The sequence below is a fragment of the Alligator sinensis genome, unplaced genomic scaffold (genome assembly GCF_000455745.1).
Source record: "Alligator sinensis unplaced genomic scaffold, ASM45574v1 scaffold19_1, whole genome shotgun sequence".
Classification (NCBI taxonomy): domain Eukaryota; kingdom Metazoa; phylum Chordata; order Crocodylia; family Alligatoridae; genus Alligator; species Alligator sinensis.
The window spans coordinates 3,209,909-3,224,660 of NW_005841916.1; the positions used below are offsets into that span (position 1 = coordinate 3,209,909).

At 43.3% G+C, this 14,752-nt stretch overlaps 1 protein-coding gene across 1 annotated transcript in view; it reads right to left on the minus strand.

The window, feature by feature from the left end:
• CRYBG3 (crystallin beta-gamma domain containing 3) overlaps nucleotides 1–14,752 on the minus strand; it is a gene marked incomplete at its 5' end in the record, with an annotated part of 157,041 nt that overhangs the window by 107,662 nt on the left and 34,627 nt on the right. The window contains 1 exon segment of the mRNA XM_025198185.1: nucleotides 8,032–8,462. Coding sequence (XP_025053970.1) covers nucleotides 8,032–8,462 — 431 coding nt within the window.

Consider the following 14,752-nt stretch of genomic DNA (forward strand, 5'->3'; position numbering starts at 1 on the left):
TTTTTTTTTTTTTTTTGCTTTGAGTGCAAGAGGTCTTTGGTTCAAATCCCATCTAAGCCCTGTATTTTTCTTTTCTCTTCCCCAAACTGCGACACTGGTTTTTATTCATTTGCCTTTCCAGAGGAAAACTGTTGTCTTGGAAGATCCCATAATGATAAGTGAAAAAAAAAATAGACTCACCTTTTATTAGAACTCTGGACTTCTCAGAGCCTAAAGCAAGAACCACACTCCTAGACCAATGAGCGAGCGAGCGAGAGCTTTGGCCCGCATCAGGGACAATGATTCAATTAGTTGATTTGGATCACTGTCCCAATTCAATTCAGCCAAATCCGAATCTGCAGATTTGATGCCGATTCAGAGAATCAGCGATTCGGCCATAGACGCCCCTTTAAATGTTTTTTCTACATACCTCAAAGTACCAGGCATGGCTCATGAACACTGTGATGCTGGGGTGGATGGAGCATCCCACAGGAGTGTCGGGCCCCCCGCCACCGGCTTTGGGGGAAAACCAGGCTTGCAGTCCACTTCTGGGTCAGCCGCCGAGCATGTGGGTGACCTCCCCACCGTGCCTCCTTGGCTTGGCAATCAGCTGCAGGGGGATCCTGGGGGCCCCCCCCGCCGACCCAGGAGGCACCAGTTGCCGAGCCAGGGGGTGGGGGTCCCCTGCATGCTCCCCAGCAGATAAATATTTTCTAAATTTTTAGGGGCCCCATGGGCCAGTGGGCTGGATCTAGCCTGCAGGCCATATTTTGCTCACCCCTGTTTTAAACCATGGGTGCTTTACTTCTGGCCCTCACAGAGCCACCTCATCTGGCCCAAGGGGTCCTCACAAGTCAGGAAATTTGGCAGCTGGGAAGCAGTGGCAATTAATATTATCACCCTCTCCCTTGCTAAATTCCCAAAACCCACACCCTGTGTGTAGGTAAATCCGGGTAGCAAATTTTGCCCGCATGCTGCAAATTTGCAGCACAGGGCAAATTTTAACTTTCCACACTTATGATCTGTGGTGCTACAAAAAGGTTTATGGCACCACAACTGTACATGCCTGCACATCTGCACACGGTCCCATGCTTTAAATTACTCATTCACTATCTTTTACAGCGCCATTTTGGCAGGGCAACTGCAATGACATCAAAACAGATCCATTAATTAATGTTTACAGTGAAGAACCCAGTACTGTTTCAAGTTAGAGGAATTATTTTATACTTGTAGGAAGTTTCTGTAGTGTTACAGTATAGCAAGAAGTTACATGCTTAATAAGACTTTACATAACAGAAAAGATGATCCGATTAATCTTAAATTGTTTTATAACAATTTAGGTTTCCACTGTGGCTAAGTTTCAGCATTCTTACTTTTATTAGCTTACTTTGATATACAATTAAAAGATACAATTTTGAAATGTATAAGCAAAAATAAGGGTTTCTACAAGTCTGCAAGAGTTTAATATATTTGTTTTAAAAAACAAGAAAGAAACTCTTTAGTCATAACACTGCAACTTTCTCATAAAGAAAATATAAAACAAAACTAGCAAGGTGTGCATATCATACATCACACACAAGCATCTCATATAAGGTCGCCAAGCCTTTCTTCAAACCATAAAAATTATCTGTGCAAGTTAGAAACTCAAGTTCTGTGGGTAGGTAGAAAAAAAATTACATAGAAGCAAGTTATACAACACCTCTAATGTTTTTACTGTACTCAGCAACCAAGGGTGGAGTAGGGCAAAGGTACTTCATTTTCCACAACTAGGTCACAACAAAAATTAAGTAGGCAATTGTACTACAGCCACAAACAAAAAACTTATTTTTATTAGAAAGGAACTTTAGTTTCCAATAAAAAATTCACGCTATATATGGTCATCTCCAGAACCAATAATATAGGATGAAGGTGACTGACAATTAAACATCCGCAGACATTTCCACGATAATTATTTCAGAAGACAAGTAAGGGGCAGTCATTTCAAAGGGGCTGTGCTGGGTGGTGGGGTGGATCAAATGGGCTTGCAGGCCGCACTTTGGGAACCTCTGATTTAGGGCTAGATTAAGCAGCAAGACTGACTGTGGGCACACTGCAGCTTTGAATTTTCCATGATAGGGCTTGAAAATATCCACTCACAGCAAGCTGAAAGTTTTCCTAAGCAAATAGCACCACCCTGGGCATCAAAAAAAAGTTGCTAGTCCTTTTGCTAGTAGTTTTGGAGAAAACCCTCTAAATAGAAATCAAACAGACTAATGGAGGGGTCTTTCCTCAAATGCTCCACCACATCAGGCACTATGGCTCAGAGCCTGCACAAGCTGCAGTGTGCAAAATGCCAGTTTTCATAATTTCTGTTCAGAACTGTGAGAATATGCAAAAGGGATAGCAGAAAATCTCAGAAAAGTAGATACTGAGCCTGTTGGAGCTATGCTTCCACTGTAATCAGAGGTACAATTGTAGTGTATGTACACATACCTTAGCTGCCTTGGGAACCAGTAATAATAAGGTAGCTGTGGCAGCCTGGGTTTCAGCATGGGTTAGTTGTCTGAGTAGGCAGCCAGGATCCCAGGTGAACTTGTACAACCTGAAGTCTTTGCTGCTGTGGTTTCCCTGCTACAGTTAACCAAACTGGCTCAAGTCTACCTGCATGTGCTGCCACTGCAATTCCTGACTGCACTGTAGACACAGCCAGACACCTCTGCCTCAAAGAGCCCAGAAAGTTGGAGGCATGGAAGTGGCAGAGAAGTAGAAATCCTCAATGCAGCCCCCAGGAGGAAGAAAAAAAAGGAAAAGTAGAAAGGAGGAAGGTTGGCTTCTCACATCTTGCTACTGAACAAGAGCTTCCTCCCATCTACTCTACTTTAGCATCCTCCATGAGTTTTGTGTTTAGTCCACTGGTCATTCAATACCTGGTTAAATGTCCAAGGTTCATTTGTGAGGCACGTGAGAAGGTGGCAGTGTGAACAGGGAAGAGAGACACAGATGAATAAGAGTAGAGTACGGATTGATTTTTTGGGGAAAAAGTATGAGGGTAATAATATCCATGGGAGGAGGCTAAGAACACAATGTAGACAAAAGGAAAGTGGATGACGGGAAGGGGGGTGGAAAAGAGAGGAAACACTGAAGAACAAGCAGGGAAAGGTACACCATGAAGTATTAAAGTGGAATAAGGTCAGTAAGGCAAGGGACACGTTCATTTCCACTTTTTTTACAATAAGCTTTCTGGGGCAGGGTTGTACATTATCATTATTTTTGTACTGTATCTAGTATCATGGGACCCAGCCTGATTGTGGGCTTAAAGGGCAATCTCAATAGAAACAGGAAATAAAATGGAACTAAAGATTAACAGCAACAAGAGAGATATAGTAACCAAGTCTGGTAATACAACTGATCTTTAACTACACAAACAGCAATCAAACAACATATGCAGATATTTCCAAGGCTTGCTGCACAACAGAGAAAGCAAGTTAGACAGACAGACAGACAGACTCAATGGACTGGAAGAGACCTGTTAGATCATTGAGTCCGGTCCCCTGCCATAGGCAAGAGGTTAACGAGCAAAAACTAGCTCAACAAGGTGCTTATCCAGCCTCCTCTTGAACACCTCCAAGGATGGCGACTGCACCACCTTTGCTGGGAGTATGTTCCGGGTTCTTGTTACCCTTAGAGAGAAGAAGTTCTTCCTTATGTCCAGCCTAAATCTTCCCTCTATTAGTTTGTGACCGTTGGTCCTCATCCTCTCCAGGGGTGCCTTCCTGAAGAGTTGCTCCTCCAGATCTTGGTGTTCCCCCCTGACATACTTGTAGGTGGCTATCAAGTCACCTCTCAGCCTCCTCTTATCCAGACTGAACAAGACCAACTCCCAGAGTCTCTCCTCATAGGGCCTATCCTCCAGGCCCCTAATTATGTAGGTGGCCCTTTTCTGCACCCTCTCAAGTTTATCTGCATCCTTCTTGAAATGCAGTGGCCAAAACTGGACACAGTACTCCAGCTGTGGCCTCACCAACACTGAGTAGAGGGAGAAGCACCTCACTGGATCTGTTGGCAACACATCGGCTGATGCATACCAGAGTACAATTTGCCCTGATGGCGACTTCCTTTCACTGTTGTCTCATGTTCATCTCCTGGTCAACTGTGACCCCCCAGGTCCCAGTCAGATGCTGTGCCAGCCAGTGGGCTACCACCTATCCTGTAGTTGTGATGAAGGTTCTTTCTACCCAGATGAAGGACCCAGCAATTCCCTGTTGAACTTCATCTGATTCTGATCTGTCCATAGAACCTGTCTGTCAAGGTCGTCCTGGATCCTTACCCTATCCCCTGGTGTCCTGCATTTCCTCACAGCTTGGTATTGTCCACAAATTTAATCAGAGAGAATTCCACCCCCTCATCCAATTCATTATGTTAAAATTCACAGGTCCAAGCACCAATCCCTGTGGGACACCACTGGAGACAGCCCTCCAGGATAAGGCTGTCCCATTAATTACATGTACACACACACACACACACACACACACACACACACACAGTTTAGGTTTATGATGTGTATTAAATAGATAATTATATGCTTCTCCAGCCCTGGGTTGAGTCTTTTTTTTCCCCTCAATAGAAAGTGTCTGGCACATTTTGTGTGCTACCACAAAGTCAGTCTATAATAAAAGCTGGTTGACCACGTTATAATTAAATAAAAAAAATACTTCAAAGAATGCACAACTGTTATTCTTCAAATTGCAGAGGGTGCAGTCTTGTGGTGCTGTAAGTGCAGGCATTTTTCATATTTGTAGTTTGCTCATCCCTCAGACTAGTGGGTGTCAAGTACATTTTTTGAAGACTTGACCACCAAAATTTCAGTTTCAAACACAGAGGCCACGTCTCCATGAGTGGGAAAGTGTGCTTTGTGATGCCTCAAAGGCTTTTGAGGTGCCGCAAAACACACACAACACACGTGAATAGGTTTGCCAAACTGCAGATTTGCAGTGCAGAGGCAAAATTAGATACTGGGAACTCCTAGTATCCAAAAAAGAAAAAAAAAAACCAGAACAAAAAAAGGTGGCACAGAGCAAGTGGTTAGAGTGCGTATCACCCAAAACCAGAGCCTGGCCGGCCAGACCCATGCTCTAGCTGCCAGCCAGGCTCTGCCTCTCTGGATTGCCACTGCTGCTGCCCTGGGAGGCCCCCCACAACCCTGGAAAAGGTTGTTGGGGCCAGCCTAGGTGGACCCAGCTTCCCGTACGCAGCTCAGGGCAACTTGCTGCACACTCAAGAGTATGTGCAGGGGCATTCTCTGAGGACAACTAACAGTGGCACAAATATGTGCTGCTGCCAGTTGTCTCCAGGGAAATGTACATGTGTGCTCGTGGGGATGTGCCCAAAGATGCCATATTTTCTCTCACACGGTATGCCCTGGAATGAGACATGCATCGTGTTTTTGAAAAGCAGAATGAAAGGAGAAAAAACAAAACAAAAGAACTTTAGTAAAAGCCTTATTAACTAAGTAGCAGACATGTAGGGAGCTAAATCTGCTCACTGTTCTGGTCTTTATGGATTATGTACAGACTTCACTTTTACTTTCTTTGGTAAAGCGCAGAAATTGCTCTTGTCATATTTCATTGCATATAATGCACACTCCAGCTGTCAGCAGATGTTTGTCTTTGTTTTTTGGGGGGGGAAGTGGGAAGGTGTGTGTAGCATGCAAGAAAATAAGGTATTTGGCACAGATGTGAAATTCTCAGCCTTTGAAATGAATTGGATGACCATCTGTCAAAACTACTGACAAGTAGCAAGGAGTAGTATCCCCAGGCAGGGTTTTAACTGGGAAGAAGTTTTTTAAGCAGGTGTTAAAATGTTATTGAAAAGAATCCTGATTTCCCAAGTGGCACTGAAACACTGCATTCAATAAGTAAATACAACTTGTTGCAAGAGAAGCTACTTTTATATCCTTCATCCCGTTCTTAAATCCTGTGTGCTGTTCTCCTCCTTACTTTACTGACAAAAAGAAAGTTGTAAGATCCCAGTCTATTCTAATAGGGTCAACCTTTAAGGTAATTGTGCAGAAAGATACTGGGAAAGTCATAAATTCTAGGGTTTAGATCACATAGAGTCACTTTCACATGACAATTTCACATGCTAGATTCAACCCAAGACTTGAGACTTAAATAACTGTTTTATGCATATATATCCCTCCTTCTATTGTTTGTGCATGCACACAAACACATCCCATTACAAATTGCTTCATAGCAATCCATGAAACAATTTCTAAGATACATTTTAGGAAGGATGGAAGGACAGATGTCATCGACAACAGAACTGGTAAGATTATAACAAATGTAGGCTAATTATTAGGGCTGCACCGATAAAGTTTTTTTGTCCAATACTGATGGCCAATTATTAATCAGCCGTATTGGCCAATACTGATCCACTTGCTGATATGCATCCCAGTAGCTTAGAAACCAGTGTCCAGCTGGTAAGTCTGTGGAGGGGAAGGGGCATGGGGGGCAGATCGAAGCCCCCTTGGTGAGGGAGGGAGTAGGGCTGGGGCAGGTGCAGCCCAGCCAGGGCAGGGCAGGGCAGGGGACTGAGCTGCAAGGGAGACCAGTCTGGGAGACATGGGAGAGAGGGGGAGGTGCAGAGGGCTCCCCATGCTGTGTGCACCCCAGGGGAGGCATGGGGGGCATGTGTCCCCCAGATTTGTGCACAGGGCAAGGGTGCACTGCCCACTGTAGCCTCTTCCCAGCGGTGGGGGCTGGGCTGGGGCTGCGCTGGTGGGGGGGGTACAAGGTGGGCTACAGCCAGCCCAATATTTGCCGTAGCCACCCCACAGGGTGCTGTCCCCCAACTCCTGCCCGCCCAAAGTGCAGCCCCAGCCCAGCCAGAAAGAGGACAGCACAGCCCTCAAACCTGCAGGGGGCAGCCCACCCTGGCATTGCATACAAATTTGAAGGGCACATGCCCCTCATGCCTGCCCCAGGGGTGCATACAACAGCTGGAGCCATCCCCCTCCCTGTCCCCTGGACAAGTTGCCCATGGCTCTGTCCTGTGCCCCACTCATTCTGCCCCAGCTGGGTAGCACCTGCCCCTGCCCCTGTTCCAGCTCCACTCCCTTCCTCACCGTAGGGACCTCAATCTTCCCCACCCCCATTACCCTTCCCCGCAGCAGACTTACCAGCCGGATGCTGGTCTCAAAGTTGCCTGGCTGCATTCCTGGCCGCCTGCATACATGCAGCGATTATCTGTGACATTAATCTGCCACATCAGCCAAAATAGCTGATTGCTGATAATGTCAATTTTCCTTTTATCGGTGCCAATACAATATGGACCAATGTACTGGTGAAGCTCTACTAATTATCTGTTTAGTATAAATCCTTTATGATTACAGAACAGTTTTTGGGTTAAGGGAAACACAACTTAGTATAAGCAGTACTTTTAAGTCAAATGGGTTAAGGAAAATATTAAAATTTATAAAAACTTATCTGCAGAACAAGTAAATATACACACATACATACAGAATTAATAAAAGATTAAATGCACCCGCCAAAATCCTAGGTTTTATTTAGACTATAATAATACTGATGGAAATAAATTCATCCTTTGCTTTTTCTACAGTCATGTAATACTGAGTGTGTGTTAGGCATATCTGTTCCTTCCTGCTGTTATCTTTTTGTCTCAGTGCTCAGAGAATGTCTCCTCCCAATTTCTCTTGGCTCAGTAAGCTGTGCCTCACTTTTCCAAGGAGAACTCAAGAAATCAGAGTCGTCAGCTAAAGGCCAAAACTCCACAACTTTCTCTATGGGTTCTGGCTAGCTTCTCCCTCAAACTAGTCATGGCCCCAGAATAGTATTCTGGTTAAAATTCCAGTGACCACTCCAAATCATCCTTTAGAATGAATGCAAGAACAGACACTTACTGGGTCAGACCATACACCCATCTTGCCCAGTATCCCATGTCACACAGTGGCAAAGAGTGGATGCTGAAATGAAGATCAGCTGGCACATCACATCACATCACACATACACCTCCACCCCCCACAATTAGACACTTAATATTATTTTAAAAACCTACCTTAGTACATCATAAGACTGTTCATGCTCTACTTGTAAATCCTGCAATTCATCTTCTTTGGTATTAGCCAAACCAATCTCCTCTTTAGTTACTGCTACCTCTTTTACTCCAGCAGAGCTGACAGGTGCTTCAGTTTTCAGAGTCTGTGTGTGCCTATCTTCCTGAAAAGCAGTGGGCTTCTTTAAATCTTTCTCAGATTTGGAGCATCCATCTTGGGGTGTAGACCGTTTTGATTCTCCCCAAGAAGATTTTGAGCCAATATTGAAAAAACTTCCGAGGAACTGAAAAAATCCATCTTTGAGTTGCTTGTCTTTATCTGCTTTGTTGTCAGAAGCCAAACTTGGAAGACTGCTAGCCTTTTTTAACTCCTCCTGGGTTGTGGAACTGCTTAGGTCTTCTGTGGAGTGAGTCTTATCTTCATTTTGAGAAATCTTAAAAAAAACCAAAAAAACAAAAAAGAACAAAATCCTAAAACAAAATGTTGAAAAGAGCCAATACATTGGTTTCCATACTCTTCAGAAAGCATTCCAAAAATACTCTTACAATACTTTGAAGCATAGTATTATTTCTGGCTGACCTGCTGTTTAAGAGTTCTCTTATAAAAGCTTTGATAAAACCCCTTACTCTTTTCTCCTAAGTTAACTTTATATCCTGTAGAAGAAATGATTCCTTCCCCCTTCCACAGGACTGAAAAATTTAAAGAGGAGGTTACAAGATGTCTTGAAAAAGTAAGTTGAGAGGTTCACAAGACAAATCCTGTGGAGGTAAGGCATCATGAGATACATGCAGACCTAAAATAATTAGATCTGGCAGAAAGGACATAAGGAAGTAAGGAGCAGTGTTTCATTGAATGACATTGCAAGCAAGCAGAACAGACTATTATTTAATGCTATGAAGCTGTTTGGGACATCAGGCCCAGTCATTTAAAAAGCCAACAATATACATGAATAGTCTGTACTCATACGTAAGTATTCCCAGTGCAGCCAATGGGAATACCAGAATATGTCAGGATTACACAATAAAATGCTAAGGCTGAAATTAGAGAAAAAAAAAAGTTAAATTTATGAGCAGTTGATCTTTCTCTAAAATTACATAAGGGAATATATATAGACTTGCCCTTTAAATGGGCAGATTATTGGTTCATAAATTGTATCTGAGGTTGTCAATTCTTCCTGTCAGGAATTTAGGGTTAGTGCAAGTTGTTTCTAAAAAGGAAGATCTCTGATCACACAGTGCACTAGGTAATTGGAGGCAGAATTCTAGTTCCCTAGATTGATAGGCAGAATAATATTCCTATCCTTTCAGTTCATTGACACCACTTCCAAAATGCAGTGGAGTATTTCATATTTTGGCTGCCAATAAGTATAACCCAACCAGGTTGGGTGTCTATGAAAACTTGCAAGCAAGCTGAATACTTTTTTACAATTTTAATTATAGGAAGGTCCCCTGTCAGCTGGGTGGCAATCTCAAGTAACTGATTAAAATTAGGAGTGCACCGATAAAGATTTTCTTGGCTGATACAGATAGCCAATTATTCACCAGGCATATCAGCCAATACCAATCCAATAACTAATTTACAGGAACATAGCTGGACAGCATGAAGAGCAGCGTCCTACAGGTAAGTCTCTGGAGGGGAAGGGAAGTGGGGGTGGGAAGGGGTGAGGTGCAGATCAAGGCCCCCCATGGTAAGGAAAGGAGTGGGGCAGGGGTTGAGGGCGCTGCCCAATCAGGGTGGTGAATGGGACCCTGGGGCCAGGGCAGCTCATCCAGGTGATCAGTGTCCCGGTGCTTAAAAATGATGGCAGGTGTGCTTGAACTAAGGCTTGTCAAATGAGTATGGGGATGCTTTTAGGAGCAGAGCAGGGTGACGGTGCAGGTAGGCTGCCCACTGTGAGCTTGGGGTTCTCCGCTCTGCTGCCTTTGCCCTGGGAGTTGAGCGCTGGCCGCATGTCTCCTGCTCCTGGACGAGCTGCTCGCAGCTCCGTACCACTCCTCGCCCCAGCTCCAGGTCCCATTCACCACCGTGGCTGAGCAGCACCCCCAGCCCCTGTCCCACTCCCTCCCTTATCATGGGGGCCTTGATCTGCCCCCACCTCACTCCTTTCCTCCTGCACGCCTCTTCCCCTCCACAGACTTTTTTGCAGGGCAATGCTTTCCACGCTGCCTGGCTGCATTCCATGTGTATGCATGTGGCTGTGCGGATGTATGCAGTGTCTGGGGGCCCCAGACAGAAGGCATATTATATTTATTAGTGACGTTACCAGCTACACCGGCCAAAAAAAGGCGATAGCCAATAATGTTAATTTCTTTTTATTGGTGCACCTCTATATGCAATCCAATATATTGGTGCACCTCTAATTAAAATGGTATTAAGCCACCCTTAACTATAATTCATAAGAATGCATTCTGATCAACAGGACAAGGAAGCAGAACCCCAATAACCTTGAATCTCTGTGGAATAGATATATTAATGAGATTCATGAACAAGAGCAAGCATAATTTGTAAAACAGATAGAAATTGTTTCTCTTATCCACACAGTTTATCAGTACTTTCATTAATTCCCTAGTAGTATTTCTATTTGAAGACGCATCACTTTTAGATAACAGGCAAGCATACTGAAGGCTGCTTTACTTAAACTGGTGAAAGAAGATGGACCCCACAAAGGCTAACTACTTTAGATGCTGAAAAATAATATTTTAATGCAGAACTTGCTATTAAATGGAGACTAATGTTAAATTCCTTAGTGAGATGCACAGTCTATTACCTACAATTTATTTTGACATTGCTTTGACCTCTAAGCAAATATTTTACCTTTTTTTCCCCCTTTCTGAAGATTGTCAACTACTTCATATTATTTCTTAAGTCCACTTATTAATGTGGTTAGCAATGTTTCACTTTCCTCAAGCTACAATGTTTGAAGTGCAACAGTTCTTATGAACAAACAAATAGAATTTAACCAATTTATATTTTTTAAAAAAATCTATACCCCTATACCTTATGCAAACAAAGAATGCCTTCTCACTTTCAGCAAAAATTGAATGGCAGGGGCAGACCTAAGGGAAGTTATTAGAAGACTCATTGCTATGATATAATATATTCTTAGAACGTGTCCCACTTATAAATGTTTATATGTCAAGTTATATAGTCTAGGCATCTGCAGAGTAAAAATTTGCAAATAAAAACTTCCTTAGCTAATAAGAACCATCAATAAATCAGGATTTTCCACTATTTTTAGTTTCTTATACTATATCCATCACCATGGTATGGTCAGTTACCTATCCACACAGTACATTGCCCTCACACTCCATGGTCATTTCTCTATGACCACCTAAACATTTGCAGCTCATTTTCATTTCAAATTAAACTGTATTTTTTTTTTTTTTTTTTAAATCTTGTCTCCTTTTCACAAATTTGACAAAATCTGGTAATCCACAACCAATTTCTTAGGCGCTGGTCAAACTAGGGAAGTTCTACTACAGTTCATGTTCATTCTTGCTTCGTTCTAAATGCTATTTCATTATTTAATATTCAATTACTTATACATGTACGTGTGTGTAGGGGGGAGGGATGGAATTTCTCTGACGATATGGTTCTATTATAAACTATGGAAGTAAAAATAACTTAAATGAAAGAATAGGGGTTTCTTTATTTCTTTATAATTAAACCATCACGGCCTTATGCATAAAAACATTTCTGTCTATGTTATGCAAATATATTAAACACAAAGGAAAGTGTTCAAACCAGTTATTTGATGGTTAAGTGTAATACCTAATCCCAATTTTTCTATTTTCAATTTCTTTAATTTTAAAAGGAAGTTTTGTGCTCAGAAGACAGGCACCACAGTACATTAATTAGTACACAGCATGGGTTCCACAAGTGGCACAGGCGGCCTGTGTGGCACATGGCAGACCAGGAAGACAAACAGAAGAGCAGCAGATACAGCAAGAAGCAGAAATCAAAGCAGCAAACTGGGCAGGGAGCACAGGAAAGGGAACAAAAAAAAGCAGCAATCAGTGTGGGAACAGAAAGCAGAGCAGTGGATTGGGTAGAGGAAAGGCATCAAAGTAGCATTTGGGGATGGCACAGGGCTAATTTTTGGCATGCCTTCCAGAAAGGTTGGCTCCCACTGAGTTCGTACATTAACTGTTTACCACTGGGAAAAGGGATCCCAAACCTATGTGGTCTCTGTAAGTAAAGCTTTATCTCAGGGCATAAGAAGCCTGTAAGATTTTGTCCCTCGGTTGCAGTTATTATTCATGTCCCAAATGCAAGATGTTTGCAGAAGCACTGAATCATTTAGTTCTTCCTTCCTCCTCCTGTTCCACAGTCTAACAAGTTAGTAGTTCCCAATGATTTAAATATTTTGTTTGAAGGAGGACTTTCCAAAACTTTAACAATAGTGCATTACACACAGATCTTCCTTGGGAGTAAAATAAAAACCCTAGGAAGCCTTTACAAAAGATTTACATTAAAATACATGTAGATTTCAAGTTGAGTTGGGGGAGCTAAGCAAATTTCTGTTACCCCCACATCCATATATTAATTCTCCCCTCCTTATTTCATCCATCTTCCTTTTCACCTCAATTTGTTTTTGCTCTAAGACAGAGCTTTCCAAACTTTTCATGTTGGTGACACACTTTTTAGACATGCATCATTTCGCGACACAGTAATTCAGTTCTGGGGGAGGGGCCAAGGGAAGCAGACACGAGTAAGGGAGCTCCGCGGTGCCCTTCCGCAAAATTTTCTGCATTTCGCGCGACACACCTACACACTGCCTCCGACACACTAATGTGTCGTGGCACACAGTTTGGAAAGCTCTGCTCTAAGATAATACTTTTATCATCATCTGCAATACAGTAAAGCCGACATCTCGAGTTCTAGATATTGCATGAACAATATTGCTCCTAATCTATCATTAAAGGTAATACATTTTGGCACTGGGACTTCCAAACTGCTGATGCAAGACACTGTATTTAGCCCCACAAAAACCTTTAATGTAGCTGGAGCCCTCAGGCACAAGTACTAGTCTTGTTCAGCACAGAATAGAAACATAGGTAGCACCACACAGAAGGAGTTTCACTTTCCACTGCCTTGCATTTCTCTAAATTCATTTAATCTGCAATGGAAAGGAAACACAACAATATAACATAAACCAAATCTTTGGCTCATATGAATACATTAATGCATTAGCATTACAAACTAACGGTATGTCTAAACTGCAAGTTGGGAGAGGGTAACAACTGCAACATAAAGTGGCCTACCGAGTTAGCTAACTGGCTTTGGTAATAGTTTTACTGAAGACTGGCAACATAAGTTTCAGTGAAGTGTATCAGGCTGTCAAAGCCTATCAGCAATCATTTAATCATTACACAGGGACCCTACTTTTCTCTGATTAAAAATCCAAAATTCTCTGATAATTTTTTTTAAGGCAGGGGGCCCCACAAAATTCTCTAATTAAAACTCCCAAAATCCACATTTTTCTGAAATTAAAATTAAACACCACTATATATTTAGGTATCAGTTGAACACAATGTTTTATTTATATATTTACAATTTGAAAGCAATGTGAAAGCCTACCAGTGCCTTGATCACTATAATAAAATAAATTCTAAATACCTATATATTTTGGCATCTGGTTTTAAGGTTTTTTATCATGGAAAAAAAATCAGAGCTCCCTCTGCCCCCTTTGCTCACCAGGATGCAGGTCCAGATGTGGCTGTCTCCCCTGCTGCTTTGCAGCTCTGAGCAGCCCTGTCCCTGCCCATGCTGTTGCCCCTCACTCCCAAGCCACAGTCCCTGTCAGCCCTGCCAGTACCCTTCACTCCCGAGCCAGGGCCCTGCCGATGCCCCTCATGCCCTAGCCACAGCCCCCGACCAGCGCTGGCAATGTCCCTCGCTCCCAACCCACAGCCTCCCTGCCCCACAAGCACTGCTGGTGCCCCTTGCTCCCAACCCACACACCCAACCCATGGCTCCTCCGGATCTTGCACATGCCCTTCACTCCAAACCTGCTGCCCCCCAACTCCCATCCCCACACTATATGAGACAGGATGTAGGTGTGTGGGGTGGGAGACACTTGTCCCCTGAGATTTGAGTGCCCACAGCAGGCATGGGGCTGCAGCCTGGCCTGACTGGCACAGGCAGGAGCTACCTCTATGGCCCAGCAGGCAGGACCCAGTGCAGAAGGGCAGAGTGGGGAAGCAAGACTTGTTGCTGCTGCCATCTGGACCCCCAGTGCCAGCCATGCCACCAGGAGCACAAGGAGTAACAGAATGGGGGAGAGGACCACACTGTCCTACCCTCCTCCCACTACCAGCCACTCACATGCTGGACCATGACTCTACCTCAGCACTACAGCCCAACCGCTGCCACCACCACTCCTCTCAGGCCACCCACGCTGCCTCCCACCTCCCTTCCCCTCCAGGGTAGAGCCATGGCCTGAGGCTTTTTTTAAGGCAGGGGGCCCCACAAAATTCTCTAATTAAAACTCCCAAAATCCACATTTTTCTGAAATTAAAATTAAACACCACTATATATTTAGGTATCAGTTGAACACAATGTTTTATTTATATATTTACAATTTGAAAGCAATGTGAAAGCCTACCAGTGCCTTGATCACTATAATAAAATAAATTCTAAATACCTATATATTTTGGCATCTGGTTTTAAGGTTTTTTATCATGGAAAAAAAATCAGAGCTCCCTCTGCCCCCTTTGCTCA